We start from the raw sequence: 23,042 nt of genomic DNA, 5'->3' as shown, positions 1-23,042 counted from the left end.
TTGTTTGTCTAGTTTCATGTTAAAAAAGGGAAAATAAAAAACATTTGTTCAAAAAAAAAACGTGTGTGTATTGAGCCGTACTGTATTGTACCCATTCTGCAATCTGTTAAAGGGGAACTATTTTACTATTTCTTTCACTATTTGGGCACTTTTACACAATTCCTGTGAGTCTATGGAACACCTCTGTAATATATATATTTTTTTTATTCATTGTTTTGTATTTCTAATCAAGTCCTCAAAAACAGCATTTTTCTACCTCAAGATCTCGAGCTGTTTTGAGCCTGGGCTCCTAAACCACTGCGGGTCGTCGTCTTCCCCTGAACATTAACATGCAGCAGTGACTATATGACATCACATAGGCACATTTTCAAACGACTCAGTTCAGTGAGGGTGAATATTGTGAGAGGAGAATTGGAAGAATGCGCCAATATGAGAATTTTGAGACATAGATCATATTAATATAAGTTCACATAGCTAGGAAACAATGCTAAACACTCAAAAAGGCCATTTATAAGATAGTTCCCCTTTAAATAAAAATTTCATTCATATGGAATGTTATTTATGATTGTGTAATAAAGAAACTCTGATTGTATGATTCCATGTGGCAAATAAAAACTCTGAACTGAACTGAACTGAACGGTCTGACAATCCTCGCGGACTAACAGTCTGACAGGCAGTCGGAACGGGACCAAGTCTCCTAGAGGTGGAGGGATCAGGAGAGGGTGGGGGAGACATCTTATGGTCCAATATAAACCCATGAGGGTTGGGCACTTTGTGTGCATGACACAAAATAAAACAATCATATGTGGTAACAGGTAACTTGACACCTTTAGTTTCAGCTACAGCCATAAAAAGACATGCATGCTAGGTATATCCTGCCATTGCCCTTGACCAAGGTACTGGCATTACACTGCTGTGTGGCTGCCCACTGCTACTAAAATAGTTGGGATAGGTCAAATGCAGAGGACGAATTTCCACAAGGGGATTAATAAAATGATACATTACATTACATTACACAGAAAGCAGATAGGTATTGACATTTCTTTAATATAAGCTGCCAACTGGAATTCCTGGTAAATATCAATAGGTGCTTGTTTAACAATTTGCATATTCATAGATGGTTGCCTTCTCAATGCTGCATTGAATTGCTTGATTGATTGAAAACTTTATTAACAGATTGCAGAATTGATACAATACAGTACGGCTCAATACACACAATTGTTAAGGGGATGCAGACCAGAGAAAGATTTTCGTCTTGTTTACATCAGGGTCCCCCATTTTCAATTCATAGTGACATTTATGACATACACAACATACAGATATACAGTACTGTTACGTTTGTGACCTACAAGACATGCAAATATACAGTTAAACAGAGATCCTAACAGAAAATATTTAGATATGAGGGGGAGGAAACTCTACATGGGTGGGAGGGGGATTGGACATTTACGGGGGCCAGTTTCGAATTGCAGCCTCCCGTAGGTGCTCTTTGAGAGCGGTTTTGAAGGTGTAGAGATGCTGCTATAGCCATTTTCAAGTTTATTGAACAATTTTGTGGGGGGGTGGGGGGGCTCACATATATACAAATTGCGATTAATAGACATTTTAAGGGCTTACAATACATCTGGAGAGGGTCTTTAAATTCGAATAGCTGAAATAAATAATATTGAGATTGCTGGGGGCCACATGGGGTCCTCTGTGGTAGGCCCCTACCCCACGTCACGTTGAGCCACGCTGCTGCTCGTTGATCATCACATGAAACTCATTTGCTATTAATAGCTATCGAGAATGACCGTGCCAGACCCAGTAGACATTGTTGTGGCCATAATGGTTGTGTGCAGACGGTCACGGTCGTCATGTTGAAAGCGAGCGATGCGCACATAGAGGGTCCGCAGAGGAGCAAACCAACGCACTCCGCCCTCCTCACCCCATCATCACACAAACCTAACCCACCCCCAACAAGCTCATCTCGCTGTGTGTGGAAGTTACTCAGCGCCAACTCCCCCCCTTTTGATGTTTCGGGCTTGACTTTATGACACACTCCTCGCTGTTCACTTTTGGCGAAATGCAATATGTGCGACAATAAAATCACTTCACACTCCCAAGTTAGCGACGGGGAAGAAACGTAATGTCGGCGTGCAATGCTTAAATAGTTAGTTGCTCTACTTTAGTAGTAGCACAATTAACGTTTAGGTTACATACAGTAGAGGCTCCGTGTTTTTCAGGGGAGGATCATGGCGGCGGCGGCAGCAGCGGTGGAGGTGAGTGCGAGCAGCGGCAGCAGCAGTGACACTTCGAGCACAAGCGAGGAGGAGAGGATGAGACGCCTGTTTCAGACTTGCGACGGCGACGGAGACGGTTTCATCAACAGGTAAAAATACCACGTTACTACTAGCGGTTATACGAGGCGCGGGTTCAGCACCACGGGGTGCTGGGTGTCCGGGACAGATGAGAAGCACCGTGGAAATCAGTTGTCTGTGGTGGTGGTGGACTGGTGGTGATGATGTGAGCAAAGTAACGTTAGCCTGCCTAGCTCACTAGTAACTTCCGCAGTGAGTTTCGAGACTCTTTTAGTTTGGTTTGGTTTAACGTAGATGATCACTGTTGTTAGCGTTTTAGAACATCTGGGTTGTGGAACATCTGCATGCATAATCGGTGTTGCTGCCTGTGTCTGTGTGTAGCGTCGTTCATTGAATCCCGTGCTCGCTGCTTCTACTTTTGTCAAGAGTTTCCAAAGAAAGAACACTCCAGGCACCACCAGACAGTATAGCGTTGAAAAGTTTGAACAGAGCTTATTGGAGGCTGAATTTGTAATTTTCAATTCAGTAAATTGGGGGGGGGGGGGGTGTCGTCAATCCCATGTTTTAGATTATGTCCAATTATGCCTTTAATTTATTAATAGGAATCTGTATAGGTAATAAATTGCCCAAAGCATCACAATGTATAATTTCGGTGTTATTGAATGAATGAATGAATGAATGAAAACTTTATTAACAGATTGCAGAATGGGTACAGTGCAGTACAGCTCAATACATACAATTGTTAAGGGGATGCAGACCAGAGAAAGACTTTCGTCTTGTTTACACCAGGGTCCCCCATTTCCCCCATTTGCACCAAGATCCACCTACAACGACATGAGGGCAGGTTTTAATATGGTTGTCATGGTCATCAAGACATGGATGATTGCCTACATCTGTGATGAGGTGCATGCAGAGGCATCAAAGACCATTTCCTCTTACACTACCCCACCGACAGCACGGTCCGCTACCTCGCCTCTCATCTTCATCTCGCACAGCTTGTACATGGATCAGAAATGGACTACTTTCTCTCTAAGCCTATCGCCTGAATTATCCATCTGGCTTGTCGCAGATCGAGAAGTACTGTAAGTTACTTAACACCCTACTGTAACTGTACATTATGATTTTATGCTACATCTATCAGGCTGTCCTACGTTCCCTTCTACCATGCATGGTCAGGATGAGAACTGGCAAGGGAGAAGAAACTGCTAGCTTCAGGAAAAAATAACACATCTCTCAAGACTTTCCTTTCCAAACACAAACTCATGAGTTTGATTTGTGGGGTCGAAGTTATTAGGATACTGCATACACAGTGATATTCCTCCTGATAACAATGGGGGTCTGTAATTATTACCAGATCATTATTGTCTTGTGTGTTGTCTGTTCTGTCTTGGCAGTAAAGCGTGTAGCCCACAGCTATAAACATACCTCCCACAGCAGAGTGGTGGAGCCAACACAGAACAGGGGACCTTTAACCCTTTCACTACCACTCTACCAAATGGTTAACCCTTTCACTGCGACACTACAGAAGGTTAACCCTTTCACTACCACACTAGACGGTTAACCGTCTGTAGTGTGGTAGTGAAAGGGTTAACCTTCTGTAGTGTGGTAGTGAAAGGTTAACCTTCTGTAGTGTGGTAGTGAAAGGGTTAAATTAGTGAATAATGTCCGTCCATTTAAATGTTTCTAGGATTTAAGGTTAGAAGTTGAGTCGATATGAAAAGGACCTCTTTAAATATAATGCTTACCAGAGACGTGCTTATCATTTATTTTGTGGAAATAACATTCAAAATCGACTAACAAACCTACTGAATAATGGACTATGAGGGAGCAGCCCCATTTCTCACTATGCCTTTTCCTTCATTTATATTTTGCCATTCATACAATATCTTTTGGGTGTCTACACAATTCTTAATGGCATTTTACATCAGAAATCTACACTTTTTTTGGTACAACGTTTTTATATCAGAAAGCCTATTTGCCAAGCACAATAAATATAGGCTGCAGTAATTTGTCTCATTGACACTGATCTGGCAGAGACACACAACCGCAACAAGAGCAATGTTTTCCCCAGCACGCTACATACATTGTGTTGGATTCTCGATTCTGGGTGTGATCAGCCTGTAACCAACTCGTCACCTGTGGTTCCATGGAGTCTCTGCGTTGTGTTGTTTATACTCTTACTTATCATATTGGCTGTCACACGCTGGCTCACCTCTTCAGTACATCCGTAAGCAGAAGAATTGACACTGTAAACGTGATACCTTTCCTTAAAAAGATGGAAACAGTTCTGAAAGTCTTTGAAAAGTCTATTAAATTCATTATTCTACATATATCTCCTGTTATCAGCTCGATGGTTGTTGCGGCCCAGTGGTTAGCCAAAAGCCTTCCCTGTTAGCCGAAGCTAGCTATCTCGTGGCTCCGGAGGTATTCTCCCCTCCCTCCCCAGCCCTCGTTCAGAGGGCTGGAGCTACAGCTGCTGTTTCGAAATGCTCGTCAAACCAGAAGAACTCACACAACTATAAAGTATATTCCTTAGCAATGGCTGCTAGCCCATAGCAACCCCACCCTATCTCATCACTATAGCAACGGCTTCTCCCCTCCCTAGCCGACCAGCTATCTTTTTTGATACTAAAGCACCTCTGCCAATGACCTCGGTGCTGCCGGCTGCTATCGCTCCCACAGGGCCTGTGCCCAGACCCTGTCTGTCTTACCGTTTCACAGTTCAACACACAATACAATGTTTAAACTAATATCTCTACCGATATGTACTTTACCTACATGTTATAACCCTTTAGAGTTTAGACCTACAACGCCTGCTAATAATGCATTATATATACTGTATATACTAGGGATGGGCATTTTTAAGAATAATCCAGATCGATTGATCGCATGCTATACTCGAGTGATCGTGTATTACTCGAAAAGGGAAACAAAACTAAAAAAAAATATATATATTTTTTTTTACTTAAAGGGGAACTATCTTATAAATGGCCTTTTTGAGTGTTTAGCATTGTTTCCTAGCTATGTGAACTTATATTAATATGATCTATGTCTCAAAATTCTCATATTGGCGCATTCTTCCAATTCTCCTCTCACAATATTCACCCTCACTGAACTGAGTCGTTTGAAAATGTGCCTATATGTGATGTCATATAGTCACTGCTGCATGTTAATGTTCAGGCGAACACGACGGTGCACAGTGGTTTAGGAGCCCAGGCTCAAAACAGCTCGAAATCTTGAGGTAGAAAAATGCTGTTTTTGAGGACTTGATTAGAAATACAAAACAATGAATAAAAAAAATATATATATTACAGAGGTGTTCCATAGACTCACAGGAATTGTGTAAAAGTGCCCAAATAGTGAAAGAAATAGTAAAATAGTTCCCCTTTAATTTTGTTCATTCATGTATATGTTTAAGGAAACCAACAAACAGTTATAATCTTACACATACATGTGAAACAAATATGTAAAAAAAAAAAAAAAAAAATCATAAAAATTATTAATAATTTAAGATAGATTTTTCTCATAGCTACGAGTAATTTACTCATGCCCATCCCTAGTATATACACACAAATGTGTTTCCCCGGTTTCAATGGGATAACACACACACAGAGGAGATGTATGTCTCAGCGTTTACAGTTTAACACGGTTAAACTGAATAGGTTGTTATAACCAAAAATGAAAACCATTGATTTCATCAATTTGCACTCATGGCGGCAGCATTTAGCTGTACATTTAACATTCTATATCATGCACATAAATGTTTGAGCAGCGCGACACGTGGTACAGCTGAATAGGAACAGTGAGTGTCCAGTAGTGTATTGCACAAGTGTACCACGAGGAAGTGTTAGTGAATATACTACTGAATACATGAGTGAATATACTGAATACATGATTCCTCAGTGTATTGTTATTCTTGATGTATTACAGGTCTGTGCGTGGATGTGTGTGTGTTACACAGGGGCGACATTTCCACTAGGGATAGGGGGGACATGTCCCCATCACTTTTCAAAATCTTGTTTTTGTCCCTCACACTTTTTACAGTCCAAAAACGTATTATATAAAAAAAATATTATATAACGTTAATTAATATGCAGGACTTTTTCTGTGATGTGTGCGTTTGTGCAATGACATGTCGGGAGGAGTATGGCTAATGAAAAAAAGTATGGTATGATTTGAGCTTCACACGCGTGTTGTTCTTAAATCAAATCAAATCAAATTTATTTGTAAGGCCCGACAACACACGTTAATGTCCCCATGGGCCGGACACGTCTTCTTTAACACATTAATTGCCAAAAACGAGTTAACTCGTTATAGCCCGCCAATCGAATTCTGCCAACGAGTAAACTCGTTATTGGATCGTTATTTCTTTTATTCGCTATTTCCATTCATAATTCATCCTGCTATGCTGTAGGACTGTGTGGCACTCTGTCTGAGACCGCAACGGTCCGATACCGCCGCCTAACGCCTTGCGGCCGCTATTGCACTCCATTTGAAACTATGTGGTTTGTTTTCTAGGCCGAGCTGCAGCGTGCAGGCGGGGTCTAAACACTCCAGCAAGACAAGCGCTTATAGGGATGGCATAGACGAGGGTCCCCGCCCCCCCGTTCATTTGCTTTGGTGGATAACATTGGACACACGATCGCGATCAGTATTTGGAATGGCGATCAGATAATTGGATTATTCTTTTTGCAGTACATCATAGACAAGGTAAGGACTATGTTATCAATCTTGCGTTGATTCGATAATTTTTTCCCCGTGACACATGTGTCTGGTGTGTGTGTGGGCCGTGTCCCGCTGGTTGCGATCAAAGCACGGAGGGCCGGCTTTCCCCCCCCCCTTTCATGCATCGATGATGAAACATAATACAGATAATCTAGCGTTGATTTCAGGATGATTATTGATCCAGGCGAGGAGTGGCACGATTTATAGTGGAATGCAGTAAAGCGCTGTTTGGCGGAGTTTCTTGGGATTACACAGAATCACTCTAGAACTATACTCATATTCACTACGATATAAAACGGAAATGTATGGATGAAAAAATTATCTGTTTTTTGCATGTTGACCGGAAGAAACTCACTGACAATCGACGATGTTATTAGATCCATAGCTATAATATTTAATATAGTTTTAGCACTACAAACACTGGCACAATGACACTGACTGCACTGCACTAGTCCGTACTGGATCCCTGCACTCTTCACTTTATATATATATATGTATTTATTGATTAATCCCCCACTGCACTGTTTCGTTTCTTTTCTTGTCTGTGTTGGTGTTGTTTACTGTGAAAAAAGAAAGGAAATGCATACACTGTATTGCTGCAACAATTACCAATGTGTTTTACACAAATGGCTAAATAAAGGAATCTGAATCTGAATCTACCCCCATTGCATTACAGCGCTGGCACAAACGGCCATACGCCCACAGCGACCTCTGGCGTCCAATGTGTTAAACAAGTCAAGAAGAAACATCACAATAAATCAAGAACAAAACAAAAACACCATAAAGTCCAAAATTTTTTAAATAAATGCAACACTCCCAGACATACCCCATGCAAAAGTAAGGAAAAACTCATTAAAACCTAGCAATAGGAAAAAAATGCACCACAGGCAATGTGGAGGAGAGAAACCTTAGAAGGGCCATTCAAGGGGGGATCTCCCTTCTTAGATGTCGGTGATAGTAGTGTTGCAATAAAACAGGCAAAACTGTTGGTAAGCATGCACTCATATGTGTAATGAAACACAGATAAGTGCATGCAATAGCAACTGAACATTTCTTCACATGCATGAACAAATCAATCGCGCGCACATATTTCCCATCCCATAATAATTGTGTGTCCCCCACTTCTCAAACTAAAGTTTCGCCCTTGGTGTTAGGACTACACTGATGGATTTGATCAGACAAACACATTTGGGCTTTTAAGAAGCACAATTGCAATCGAGTCCGCTCATATTTCTTTACGGCCTATTGTGCAATTGTTGCCTTTTTATTGGAAGTGTGGCACTTAATCCTAGTGCCAAGTAAACAACAGAATGACGCTAAACAAAGACTTTAAAAAACCAAATGTTCACAAAATATTTCTGTTCATTCATACGGTTGTGTGTTTTAGTCGTGACAGGAAGTGTTGCAATGTTCACCAGTGATGCAACCGGATTAACTGAAGACAGGCTTGTCTGAAAAGCTTCTTGTTTTCTACCTTTAACATTTAGGCTGGTGTCAATATCAGCTGAAATGGATTTGGTACCTAAAAAAACAAACGTGCATGTATATATAACAATATAATATATATTTTTTTACATTGACTTTCTTCTTAAACTTTATTCAAAAGAATATATATATATATAATACATTCTTTTTTATCCTCAGGACAGTTTTATAATCATCCTTCAGGACACTTTTAGAGTCATCCTCAGGACACTTTTAGAGTCATCAGGACACGTTTAGAGTCATCAGGACACGTTTAGAGTCATCCTCAGGACACTTTTAGAGTCATCAGGACACGTTTAGAGTCATCAGGACACGTTTAGAGTCATCAGGACACTTTTAGAGTCATCAGAACACGTTTAGAGTCATCAGGACACGTTTAGAGTCATCCTCAGGACACTTTTAGAGTCATCAGGACACGTTTAGAGTCATCAGGACACGTTTAGAGTCATCCTCAGGACACTTTTAGAGTCATCAGGACACGTTTAGAGTCATCAGGACACTTTTAGAGTCATCAGAACACGTTTAGAGTCATCCTCAGGACACGTTTAGAGTCATCATATTTAGGCCATCTGGTTGCAGGTACAGCTGCCACACCTAAAGCCCATATTGGTTGGTTGCTGTTATAGGCCCCCTAGCTCGGATAGCCGTTACTTCAATAGATTGTGTGATATGTTGGATAGGGTTACTGAAGAAGACTGTGAATTGTATTTATTGGAGATAAATAAATTGGAGATATAAATGTTGATTGGCTCTCAGATAATTGTTATCTGAGTACCAAGCTTAAATCCATTACAAACACCTGTGGATTATTTCAAATTATGTCTCTACCTACATGGATATCTGTTAATTGTCATGGAATCACCACTTCCAAATGTATAAACCATATCTATACTAATAATCCTGAAATGTGTTCCATACCTGTGTCTATCCCAGTTGGCTTCAGTGATCATAATATTATTGCTGTTTCCAGGAGAACCAAACTACCAAAGGGCAGGGCTAAAATTGTACTTACAAGATCCTATAAGAAATTTAGTGAGGAGGCTTTTCTTGATGATCTTGGTTCAGTTCAGTGGAAGGATGTGAGGTCTGTAGATGATGCTGAGGTAGCTCTAAATATATTTATGGATTATTTAATGACAATTGTGAACAAACATGCCCCTTTAAAAAAGTTCACTGTCAAAGCGAAATGTGCTCCTTGGATTGATAACTCTTTAAAGAACTTAATGTTGCAAAGAGATGAGGCCAAGAAGATTTCGTTTTTATCAGGTCTAATTGAAGATAGAAATCATTACTGTAAATTAAGAAACCAGGTTACTAAAATTAACAGATTAAGTAAGAGAACCTATTATAAGCAGAAAATCTCAGAAAGCAGTAGAGACAGTAAAAAACTCTGGAATGTACTGAATGAAATCATGGGTAAAAAATCTGCCCTGGCTTCGTTTGTGGAATCAGAAGGTGGTATTTATCTGACTAAGCCTCTTCACATTGCTGATTATTTTAATGACTATTTTGTAAACAAGGTGTCCAAGCTTAGGCAGGGAATGGATAATACTGTCAATAACAACTCTGATGTGTTGATAAAAGAACACATTATGAAGGATAAAAACTGTGTCTTTGAATTCCAACAGGTGGATATTGTGACTGTGGATAGGCTATTGCGCTCTCTACCAGTCTCTAAATCCACTGGTAATGACCACCTGGATAGCAAATTGTTGAGAATAGCTGTGTCTCATATCTCTGCACCAATCTGTCACATTTTTAATAGGTGTTTAATCAGTGGCATGTGTCCTTTGTTATGGAAGGAGGGAAAGATCATTCCACTTCCTAAAGATGCTAAATTACCTTTTGGAGGTCCCAACAGTAGGCCTATTAGCATTTTACCTGTTCTCAGTAAATTACTGGAAAAAATTGTGTCTGAGCAAGTCCAGGCCTACTTTTCAGCTAATGACATAACAACTGTACACCAACATGCATACAGGGCAGGTCATTCGACCAGTACTGCTTTGACACAAATGTCTGATAGTTGGCTTTCAGCTATCGATAGTTCAATGCTGGTGGGTGCTATTATGTTAGACTTCAGTGCCGCATTTGATGTGATTGATCACAATCTTTTAATACAAAAACTCATTTGCTATGGTTTTAATAACTCAGCAATTTTATTTTTTAGGAGTTATTTGTCCTCGAGGTCTCAGAGGGTCTATTTTAATGGTGCTTTGTCAGGCAGTAGAGGGTTAGAATGCGGTGTCCCACAGGGGAGTTGCCTGGGGCCCCTCTTATTTTCTATTTTTACTAATGATATGCCTTTTTCTATTCATCAGGCTAGTCTGACTTTATATGCTGATGATTCAACCCTTTATTATGCTGCAGCTACAAACTCTGAGCTCAATCAGGTTTTGGCTGGTGAATTGGACATTTTATATGACTGGATAAAAACAAATAAGCTGGTGCTTAACATATCAAAAACTGTTTGTATGCTTTTTGGGACCAATCAAAGATTGGCACGTAAACCTACATTGGTTCTACAAATTGCAGGTCAACCTATACATCAGGTTGAAAAAACTAAGCTTCTAGGCCTTTGGCTTGATAGTACTTTATCATGGTCTGATCACATAAACAAAACTGTTTTTAAAATGGGTAGAGCTATTGCTACTGCCAGGAAATGTGCACCATTCCTTCCATTTGCACTGTTTAATCAGATTGTTTGTGCTTTGGTTTTGTGCCACTTGGATTACTGTTCTGTAGTGTGGGCTTCTGCTTCAAAGCAGTCGCTAAATAGGTTACAAGTGGTACAAAATAAGGCAGCAAGACTCGTTCTTGGTTGTTCATATAGGACTAGTGTTGTTCAAATGCATGAACGTCTTAGTTGGAGGAGTGTTGAGAAAAGACTTTCTGCCAACCTTTTAATTTGTTTTCATAAAGTGATCACAACCCACAGTCCTAAATATATCACGGATAAAATAATTTACGCCTCAAATGTGCACATGCATTTTACCAGAGGGGCAAGTAGAGGGCAGATTATTCTACCCCATACAAACACTAACAGTATGCAAAGAACAGTTTTATATAGGGCTATCAGGGCATGGAATTATCTTCCAAGTGACATACGTGACATAAGAGGTGTAGCAAGCTTCAAAAATAAATTAAAATCTTACATGTAGCCAATATTGACAATGCTGAGATATGCAATATGTTACCGTTGATGTACATATTTAGATATAATATGTTTGTGTGTTAATGTTGTTGTGGTTCCTCGGTTGGTACGTCTTGCTATGTTGTGTTTCCTTATTTGGTATGTCTTGCTATGTTTTAATTGTATTATGTTTTAATTGCAATGTATATGTTGTAATGTTTTAATGTTGTCTCGGACCCCAGGAAGACTAGTTGACGTCTTGGCGTCAGCTAATGGGGATCCTTTGCTAACAAACAATAATAAACAATCATATCTCTTTCCTCCACTCCCCCAACCAACCCAGGAACGACCTGCTGATGGTGTGTCGGCAGCTCAACATGGAGGAGTCTGTGGCCGAGATCATGGGCCAACTGGGCGCCGATGAGCAGGGAAAGATCTCCTTCCAGGACTTCACCCGCTGCCGCATGCAGCTGCTGCAGGAGATCCGCAAGGAGGAGGGTGAGCTGTGTCAGCGCTCCCACGACTCTGACACCAGGAAGCGGCCGGAGTGCGTCACGTCCTGGCCCACGAGCAGCGACAACAGCCTGGGTGGGTGAGCGACAGGGACGTCGTCAGAAAGGGGGCGTGAAACAGATTTTTTTTTGTTTGGGATGTAGCGATATACAGTACTGGTATCGATATTGGATGATATGAGCTTGAGAAAGCAATTTGGGATCGGCCTGATTAAATTTTTTACAGCTGATTTATTTGGGGCGATTGTCGAATGACCTTTCTGACCTTTATACAGGTAGAGTTTCTCTTAACCTTTCTGCGCCAAACCTGAGATTTCTCAGGTTTCGAATCCAACCGTTGAGCGCCAAAACCTGATCCTTTTCTCCTTTTTCCGATTTCCCCATTCTAAACACTTGCACGGACCTGCCTGTGTCTCCCTGGCACAGCTGCCTACGTTAAAATTGCAATGATGATTGAATCCCGGCAGGTGGCAGTATCGCCTACCTTTTGAACTGGGTCTCTAAGGTCTCTCCCTCTCTCTCTCTCTCTCTCTCTCTCTCTCTCTCTCTGTGCCTCTGGCTGCAGAATCCCCCTCAAAGTGAATCAGCACAGAGCCATCTGTCGTAGATTTGCTCGCCTGAAACCTATTGTTTCCTGTATTATAGCCATGCCCAATGCACACGAGTAATTGCGATCGTGACGGAACTACTGGGATTATTCATTTTGGAGTACCTTCTGACTAAGGTAAGGTCTATTTTAGGTCTATTTTACCGAACCTAAAACATGCTTTTGTATTGATCACAGCGTCGTATTTTACCAAACCTAAAACATGCTTTTGGTAATGATTGCAGCTTTGTAAAACGACCCCCCCCCCCCATTGATGATTTTGTGAAGAAACATCTATATATGGTATATACCTTTGATTTGGAAATAATATAGGTTTCAGGCGAGCAACCCGAACGATTTGCGCATATGCATATAACACGTCATATCTCGCATTCTAGATAATTTTTTTTTGGAAAAGGGCGATGTTTAGCGTGGAATAGCGCACAAACGAAAGTATGTAGAAATGAACTGGTTTGTCAGTGTTGGACTATAAATAGTGCATGTCAAATGAGCCATACTATTGTCTCCATAGCTATAATATAGAATATACGATGGGTCCGCAAACATCGTGAAAATGGTCAACAACGCTGGCGCCAGGAAGTAAAGATGGGAAAACAGCGTGGCAGTCAATGAGTTAATAAACCTACCAAGTGAATAAAACAATAACGCTGACAAAGACTTTAGTTTGAAGAACTTATTTCAGCTATTTTCTCCTTAACTCATTGAACGCCAAAAACGAATATACTCGTTTTTCAAAGTTTGCCGCCAAAAAACGTAAATACTATTTAAATTTCTTATTTTTTTTAAATTATTATTATGATTCTAAACAATCAGCCGGACCTTCTTACATTTACATTTTGTCATTTAGCTGACACTTTTATCCAAAGCGACTTACAAGTTGTGTACAACAAGACAGCAGGAAGGGTACAACGCTATCAAAGTGTTGAGTGCTACAGTGTAGGTTAGTATATTAGGACAAGTGCATGACAGTAAGGTTAGTTAGGGTTTACATTTTTTTTATTTAATTTTTTCTTCATTTCAGATAATGATTGAAGAAGTGCGTCTTTAGTCGACGGCGAAATATTGGACGGGTTTTGGCTGTCATAACTGTGGTGGGAAGTTCGTTCCACCATTGTGGGGCAAGGACCGAGAATAGGCGACTTCTCTTTGATGAACTGCTCCCGCCTACCTCCGGTCAATGGTCTCTAACTACACACCCTCAAGACCCCTACGCTCTGCATCTTCTGGCCTCCTCAGACCTACTCCTATCCAAGCTCCGGGAGGGTCATCAAAGAGAAGTCGCCTATTCTCAATCCTTGCCCCACAATGGTGGAATGAACTACCCACCCCAGTTAGGACAGCCGAAACACGTCCAATCTTTCGCCGTCGACTAAAGACGCACTTCTTCAACCATTATCTAAAAAAAAAAAAAAAAAAAAAAAATTATCTAACCCTAACTAACCATACTGTCATGCACTTGTCCTAATAAACTAACCTACACTGTAGCACTCAACACTTTGATGAACCTTGTTACTCAGCTGATAGAGTTGTGCCCTTCCTGATGGCTTGTCGTACAGAACTTGTAAGTCGCTTTGGATAAAAGCGTCAGCTAAATGACTAAATGTAAATGTAAATGTAAATGACCCTCCCGGAGCTCGGATAGGAGTAGGTCTGAGGCGGCCAGAAGATGCAGAGCATAGGGGTCTTGAGGGTGTATAGTTAGAGACCATTGACCGGAGGTAGGCGGGAGCCGCTCCCTTCGCCACACGATATGCCAGGTCGAGGGCCTTGGAAGTGTATTCGTGCGGCAATGGGGAGCCAGTGCAGGTCCCTGAGAAGTGGGGTGACATGGGCTGACATCGGTAGGTTTGAGATCAGGCAGGCCGCTGCGTTCTGAATGAGTTGAAGATGTTCTTGTGTGAGCTCTGTGTGAATTGGAATTGAAATGACGATCGAATCCCGATAGGTGGCAGTATCGCCTACCTTTTGAACTGGGCTAGTTTACTGTGGGGGGGGGGGGGGTTGCTCACTCACTGCTGGCCAGACTGTCTATGCAATGGCGAGTGAACTATTGGAGGTTATTATGAAGAGGACAAAATTATCACACTTATGGATGATAAGGTGCGTTTTCACCAGACTACATCGGACTCAGCACTTCTGGTAAATCATAAAAATACTATAGTCAAACTGACCGAGCATGTAACATCTGTTCACCGCTCCGCGGTAGTCGCCGACACCAGAGTTGAGAGCACTCCAGACTAGGGCCAACTAACATTCGGCAATGGCGATCGCCTAGACAAGCGAACTATTGGAGATTATTATGAAGAGGACAAACGGTGACGATCCATCCATAGCATAAGGTGCGTTTTCACCAGACTATGTTGGATTCCAGTATTTTCAAACAGGCTGTTTGGATGTAACGATAACATCATCTGTTGGGCGCTGCCAGGGCCAACTAACGTTATTTATTGTTCTGACCCAAGACACTTCGGAGCAAGAGTGGACAGGGTTTTGGTGGACCTGCTGACAAAGGTAACATCTATTTTACCAAACCCCATCATAAAACATGCCTTTGTAATGATCCCAGCATCAGAAAACGATTCCGTGCAGCGTGGCAGTCAAAGAGTTAAGTGACCATATTCACACAGCGGCCATTTTGCTCTTATGTCATGCTCAGGTTGGGTTCCAAGGTGGGAACCGGGTGGAAAGGACAACCCTTATGATACCACTTCATTATCTGAAGATATAGGCATGTCTAGAACAATCTATCAGCCGATATGGGTAAGAAAATTGGTATCGGCCTCAAAAAACCACACCAGTGGATTCCTAGTTCTGTATCGTTAGTGGCTTAGCTTGGCTTCGCCTTCTGCACTATCTCGCGTACGTGCACGCGTACTGAATAAACCACAAATGTACCTCTAATACCAGTATTAGTCTGACCACACCCCTCATCAGCTTACCTTCATAAGCAGGTGTGTGGTCACCTGCTCTCCTCCTTCTCGCTTTCACCACAAGGAAGAGGTGCCTCGGTAGATCCCCACACTTGACACCATGATGGAAGAAATTGGATTAGGAACAGCTTGGGAAACAAGGATACGTTGACATCATATCTTTATTTTCTCTCTCACTATTTTCGAGAAAATACGGCGATATTGTCTTCGTACTGGAGTGTCTAGAAGATGATGATCATTCTACAAACCCTCCACCGGTTTTCGTATTGGGAGCACGCCGCTGCATGCTTCTCAACTGCAGTTCCTTGCTGTGTTTGTTGGGGTGAAACCTGTCAGGCCACAGCTGAACTGTCGGACATGCCGCTGTTGTGAGGAGCGGTGCGTTCCAGGTTGGGTGAGTAGTGTTTGCTGGCGGGCTCCACTTGTCTGTTAGTGCTATGGGGGCTACTAGACAAAGTTTATGGAAACCGGCCCCAGGCTAGGGTCCTTTGTTTAGCCGTCTAGGCGACAGAAGGCCTTGGTCTGGCGACCATTATAGTTTTAACTAGTGGGCCGCGACCATTGACACTGGTGATCCCTGTGTGTTCTGGACGAGTGGATTCTCTCTGTCACCGTGTTAAGACCCCATCTTTCATATCCAAATGAGAGTATTCCTTCACGAGGGGATATGTGCATGTAATGTGCGATAGCGGCAGATTCATGTTCAAAGTCAGCTATACAGGCCAGTTGGTACTGTGCTGATTCCGCCGGACGTGTTAATGTCACCGTTGTGAAGCGGTGTTGACGTCTTGTTTTCTCTTTTCTCTTAAAAAGTGAGGAGGGTTCAGAACGGCGGCCTGTCTGGGTGAGTGTTATGTCATTGTTTACATGTTCATAGCTTACGGTTAGCCGGTCGGTGGCCTGGCGCGGGGTAGCTTAGGCTTCTCGCGCGCCGCCGGGAGCTCGCTCCTGATCGCGTGCGTCGTAGATCGGCGTCTCGCGAGCGGAAGCGATAGCACCAGAACGGTTGGAGCAGCCGTTAGCTTGATGCTATTCTGTTGAACGTGCTTTGATTTTTAACATGTTTTACACTCTTGACCACGACGTCATCTTTGACAGGGGATGTTCGTCAACCCTGCCTGAGCCTAGACGGGGATTGCGTCAACAAAGAGGGCTGTGTTCTACGGTGGCTTATGACTGCACTTCGCTGATCTGCGTTCCGGGCAGGTACGGGGTTGGCCAGACCCTCATAACACGTCTTCTGGTTTTACCTTGCTAAATGTATTGTGAATGACGGTGTTTTTTCCCAAAACGTGTGTTGTTGCAATGCATTTGAGATACGTTGCGGGTTGTGTGTGAGCTGTTTTTGTCACTGGCAGTAGCTTCTCTGTGCAGGTCGTGATGTATTGATCTGGTTGTTGTGTGAGAAACATCATGGTGTTTATGTGTACCGTGTACTCACTACTAAGGCAACTAACCTATGAAGCTATGCTTGGTGACGAGTGAGTAAAAGAATGTTCTTTCTCAGACTGTAATGACAATGGACAGTGAGTTCACACATTAACAGGTTTTCCTGTTTTAACTGGCCGTATTGAGGGTAAAATAGGAGGATTGTGTTTTTCCCCCCCCGGTTCCCTGGGGACTTTATCACCTCCTATCAGACATGTTGTGCATTAATTGTGTCTTTTGTGTGGTAGGGATACGATGTAACTCTCAGCTTGATTGCTGAGGTTGTGCTAAATCTGCTGGAGAAACTTATTTCCTAAAGGGAAATTGGTTTGGTTGCTGTCATGTGTGCTTAGCAAGGCCTGTGGTCGATACTAATCAAGAATGATGTATTCTCTCATTGTGATGATGATGGGTTGTGTGTGTCATGTGACCTGCAACTGGGTTGTACTGACCACAGAAGCACATGTGTATGTTGGACCGGGGTTCTTAGAGCCCTCTCTATTCTGTGTTTTTCCTTAGTAAAAATCAGATAGCAGGTTAGCTCGTGCGCTGTGTGGAGCTGTGAAACGCTTCATAGGGTTGACTATGACTGTGTCATATTCTCTTTTTGTCGTTACGTCGTATCATGGGTGTGGGGTCGTAAAGGGGTGAACTGGTAACCTTTCCTCTCCCCGTTGTTCTGTCGGTCAGGGGTACACCCCCTGTCCTTCAAGGTTCCCGTCACGTGGCGGTTCGGCACGTTACGGGGGGGGGGGGGGGGGGGGGGGGAGGGAGTTCCTGGTCCCACGGCCTGGTATATTGGGCGTGTGCACCGCAGGAATTCCCCCGCCATAGAGTACGTCACCGTGCGCGTCTCTGTTGGTAGGACTTCCGTGTGCTGTTCAGGTCCATGTGATGGATCTGTTTTCAGGGGGGGTGGTCAGGGCTCCTCCTCACCAAGCGCCTACTCAGGCCTTCTGTGAGTTCGGACTCCTTCTTCCATGTGATCCATGTGAGGAAGCCTCCATCAGAGTACAGAGCCTTCCTCCTCAGATTGTCAAAGTGAGTGGACCCTCTAGAAGGGTCCTTTTCTATTGTATGTATATTCGATTCAATTCGTTTATTGAGTGTGTATGGGTTCGGTGCCTCTTCCCCGGAGGCCCTAAAACCAGTTTTTTACATGGCTCAAGGTGCAATATATTCTTTTCAATCTGTACAGCTCGCGTGGGAAGTCTCTCTGGGGATCCCCGTCTCTTTCCTATGGGAGGGTGGTGGGATGTAAAAATGTGAACATTTTTTACCCCGGCTGTGTAGACTGGGATACATACTGTTGATGCTTCCTTCTTTCTATTCCAGAAGTGTTGGAGTTAGGGAGTGTCACACCCCTCTTGTCGTTCCCCTGGGCGCCTTGGGGATTCAATGGCAGGTCTAAATAGCCTGTTCATTGATGGGGGTGTGTCCCGACGCACGTATAGTGCTAGCTCGCTGTAAACAGGCGATTGACTGGCACGCCTTAGTTGCTTGTGGTTGAAACAGCGTTTTTATAAAGCAACTGAGATGGGGGTTTTTCCTCTTCCGGCGACCACATCCCATGACCTGGGTGGGTTGTCGACGGATCCTCGTTCATGTCTGGGGGATGATGACGGGATGGATCTGAACATATGTAGTGGGGTCTCACGCCCTTGGGGTGGGCCACCAGGCGCGGTTCGTCCCGACGTCTGGGTGGCGCCTTCTTTTCATGTTAAGATCAACACGCATATCTGCCCTTTTCCTGGGGCATGTCGGCGTGGTTAGGGCACGGGACTGGTTCTGGTCACGCTGGTCCAGATCAGTTGAACCCGTTGTCCGCCGGGGATGCAGATCTGCTGTTCTGGTACCCTGAGGGACTTGGGCTTTTTTCAGGGGGAAAAATGCCAGGTCGGTCTGGGTGTCACAGGGTTAAGCGCTATGGAGACCCTGGTTGGGTATGTTTTTACTCAGCACTGTCGTCATGGCTTACAGCCATGCCATTCTGTACGCGCTCGATCTCGTCGGATCTCGGCCGCTACACAGGTTGGTCCTGGTTAGTACTTGGTTGGGAGACCGCCGGGGAATACCAGGTACGGTGTGCTTAGGGGCTGGTTCTCCATTGTTTTTCGCTCCTCTCTCACGCATGGCGAAGAGGGGCCTGTGGGGGTGGTTTTTTGACCTCCTCTGGTGACCCTGTGCTTCCCGTACCGCCAGGCCCGGTCCGAAGTGATGTTTGCGACCCGTAGGCCTGGGTTAACCCTTTTTGGAAACTGAAACACTTGTACTGCGGTATAGCCGGTGTATACCCGCAGGTGTGTTTTGGAGTTTTTTCTTGAGGGGTTATAGGAACAACCACCGCATTGGGTAACACCGAGGTGGTTGGTTCCCTGGTGTGTTGGAGCAGTGTCAACTCCCGGGTTCACCGGTTGAGGGTGCCCCTGCACGTTCATGACGTCTGCCAATCGTGTCAGCCTTCTCTGCCTCGACCCCTCTGGGTGGGGGTTGTTAAATGGAGGCTTGGTCATGCAACACCGCCAGCTTACGCTCCTTCCGCCGGGGCGGCTGTGTTCAGCTGTCCCCTCTGGCGCCTGTCTCGTCCGCAGTCTCCAGGCTAGGGTTAACAGCCTGTTGCCTGGTTTTTCCCCGGTGCGCTGCCTGCTTCCGTTGGTTAACCTTTTTTGTGTGCTTACGGCCATGCTGACTGCCTATTCTGCAGGGTCAGTGTGCCAGGCGGTGTACTATTGGGGGGACGGGGCCCGCTCGGCTTACTGGCCTGGTTGGTTCCGCCTGGGAATACCAGGTGCAGTAACTGAGGGGCCTTTGTCCGAATACGCTGGCGATGTGGGGGGCGGGGCACTACGTGCCCACCTGGTGGGGTCTTGATGCTGGCATCATGGACTTCTCCGGGCCCCCATTCCAGGGAGTCCAGTCCTTTTGGTGGGTCTGGGTCTTCCTTCGTGCTCCGCTGCTACGGCCTTGCCACGGGGTTGGGTTTGCCCTTGACCCCGTGATTCTGGGGGCAGTAACGAGGTTGTTCCTCCGTTCGTTCCCGGGTGGCATGCGGGTTGTGCGTGTGTGTAGTCGTGGGTCAAGCCACGGTCTGCTCACCCTGTGCGTTGAGTTGCTTGAGTGCCTCTTCGCACGGTCGGGTCCGTCGCCCTCCCGTGACGTCCCTAATAGGGGGGCTACCCTCCATTAGGGGGGGTCGGGGGGGCTCGGCCCTCCCTGTTCTGATGGTTTTGGGGGGCTGTCAGCGGGGTGTATTTGTCAGCCAAGTGGCTCCGCTTGGCCTCCCTTGTGCAGAAGGCGAAGCCAAGCTAAGCCACTAACGATACAGAACGTTAGGTTATGACTATAACCAAGTTCTGTTAGTTAGGGGCGATGCTTGGCTTCGGACGGCCGCTGCAGCCCTTGACCTCACCTTGTGGTGAAAGCTTGGGAAGGAGGAGAGCAGGTGACCACACACCTGCTTATGAAGGTAAGCTGATGAGGGGTGTGGTCAGACTAATACTGGTATTAGAGGTACATTTGTGGTTTATTCAGTACGCGTGCACGTACGCGAGATAGTGCAGAAGGCGAAGCCAAGCATCGCCCCTAACTAACAGAACTTGGTTATAGTCATAACCTAACGTTTCTTTTTGGCAGCTGGCCAAAACTTGCCTATGTTAGTTTTTAGATGAGGAAAAATGTATGGAAGTCAAGCCGGATACCTGTCAAAGAAGGCAGGCGACTAGCATTTGTTGGCTAGTGTCAATTTCAGGTTCAGGTAATTACCACTATGTCGTTGAACATTAAGGGATGCGTAATTGTCATGTTGGGTTGAAGTTGACAAACTGGTGTGGATGGTTAACTTGGCAGCTAATGCCTAATAAGTCTCCAGCACCCAACAAGTAGGTATAAAACACGAGTAGGCAAACAGTGGCTGGCAATTACTGGCACTAAACTGACAGAGCAAAGTAAAAAGCCAGCTACAGCTGTCAACTTTGGTGTCAGAGGGGTTGCTCTAGACTGGCTGAAAAGCTATATTAGTAACAGGCAGCAATTTGTTCTGATGGGGGTCAGCACAAGTTACAATGCTTAAACATTACCTGTGGTGTTCCACAGGGGTCAGTATTGGGACCCAAATTGTTCATTTTATACATAAATGATATAAAGTATCTGACATACTGAAACTTGTTGTCTTTGCGGATGACACAAACATTTTATGTTCGGGGGATGACCTTCAGCTTTTAAAAGTGGCAAACATAGAAATGGACATTAAAAGGTTGGTTCGACACAAATAAGTTATCACTCAATTTGAAAAAAACCAACTTCATGATATTTGGAAATTGTAAAATAAACACTGATCCTCAACTGAAAATTGATAATGTAAAAATTGAGAGAGTATATACAAACAAGTTTCTAGGGGTCTTAATAGACCACAAACTCTGCTGGAAACCCCATATAAAATATTTGTGTTCAAAGTTAGTGAGAAGTATTGGTATACTGGGTAAGACTAGATATATTCTGAATCAGAAAACTCTATATACATTATATTGCACACTCATTGTACCATATCTATCATTGTGTTGAAACCTGGGGAAATACTTATAAAAGCAACTTACAAAAGATATGCACACTGCAAAAAAGAGCCATACGGATAGTATATCATGGTAGATATTTAGATCACACAAATAGTCTGTTTGTAAGGAGTCAAACATTAAAATTCATGGACTTAATCAAATTCAAATCTGCACAAATTATGTTTCTGACAATAAAAATGTATTCAAAACATTCAAAACATTTTCATGGCTAGAGAGAGTGTTTATAGTTTAAAGCAACCTAAGGTACGTACAACTCTTAAAAGTATGTGCATTGCAGTTTGTGGGGTATCACTCTCGAATGGTCTGGATGCGAGTAATAGGTAATGTGACTGCCTATTATTTTTTCTCATTTGGATATTTGGATATATAAAAAAACTGTACTTTTATTTTATTTTCTATTATTTGTTATATTATTTTTATTTTTATTAAATTATAATGTTAAATATTGTAAGGAAGGGGCAGGGCTTGATAAGTTGTTTTACTTCCCCCTGTTCCTTCTCGAACACTTATGGAAATAGTCTTTGACTATTTACCTTTTTGTTTTTTAAACTTGTTTTATGTTTCTATGTTCGAGACAAATAAAAATCAAATCAAATCAAACTTGATGAACAGTCTGTGAACTAGGTATCTTGCAAGCTAAGCTTTTCATTGAGATTCATTCACTAATCTCCCTCTCTTAATATCAACCGGTTATGAATGTATCAGTAATGATGCTAGTTGATATTTTGTGTAACATGGCTGTGTAGCTAAACTCTTGGTAACCTTTGTTGTCATTCGCTGCTCTTTGTAGCATCAGTCCGTGTGTTATTCTGATGACTGGGAGTGTTTTCTTCTCAGCTTGTTTCGTACAGGCTCCATTCACAGAAGTGAACTCAATTAGACGGACTCAACTGCTTTGTATGGATTGGCCTCTGACCTCTGTGCCTTTTAGGGGGAACAGAGGCAAATACCTGCTAGGGTTTCAAGTTCATGTTTCAAGTTTCTTTATTAGTTGTCATACAAAAATACAGAATACTTTTATATGAAATGCTTTTTCCTGTTCTGCTCCTGAGTGTGCTAGATAAAAATAAAATAAGTAAAAATAGAAGTCAAAAGTACGTAACAAGTGTAAACAAAAGTGTTCAATATACATATATACAATATACAATACAGAGTAGAAAAAAATGTGTAACTGAGTTACAATACAATATAAAGTACAATGCAGAAATGGGATGAGGTACAAATTAGGGTAAGGTGGTATGAGTTGTAGTGCAAATCTCTTTACCAATAATATAAATATAAAGTGTGTTAAAGTGTCTAAAGTGGGTGCTACAGTGAGTTGTTTATTTAAAGTGAGTGTGTGCGTGTGGATGTG

General features: G+C 43.2%; 1 protein-coding gene across 1 annotated transcript in view; it reads left to right on the top strand.

The window, feature by feature from the left end:
• Window positions 1-2,150: 2,150 nt before the first annotated feature.
• Window positions 2,151-23,042, top strand: part of mcc (MCC regulator of WNT signaling pathway) — a 311,681-nt gene continuing 290,789 nt past the window's right edge. The window contains 2 exon segments of the mRNA XM_084325292.1: window positions 2,151-2,371; window positions 11,984-12,228. Of these exon segments, the coding sequence (XP_084181418.1) occupies window positions 2,235-2,371; window positions 11,984-12,228 (382 nt within the window). The 5' untranslated portion in view covers window positions 2,151-2,234.

Source organism: Notolepis coatsorum (genome assembly GCF_963971535.1).
Source record: "Notolepis coatsorum genome assembly, chromosome: 11".
Taxonomy (NCBI): domain Eukaryota; kingdom Metazoa; phylum Chordata; class Actinopteri; order Aulopiformes; family Paralepididae; genus Notolepis; species Notolepis coatsorum.
This window is presented reverse-complemented; position numbering and strand designations above follow the sequence as displayed.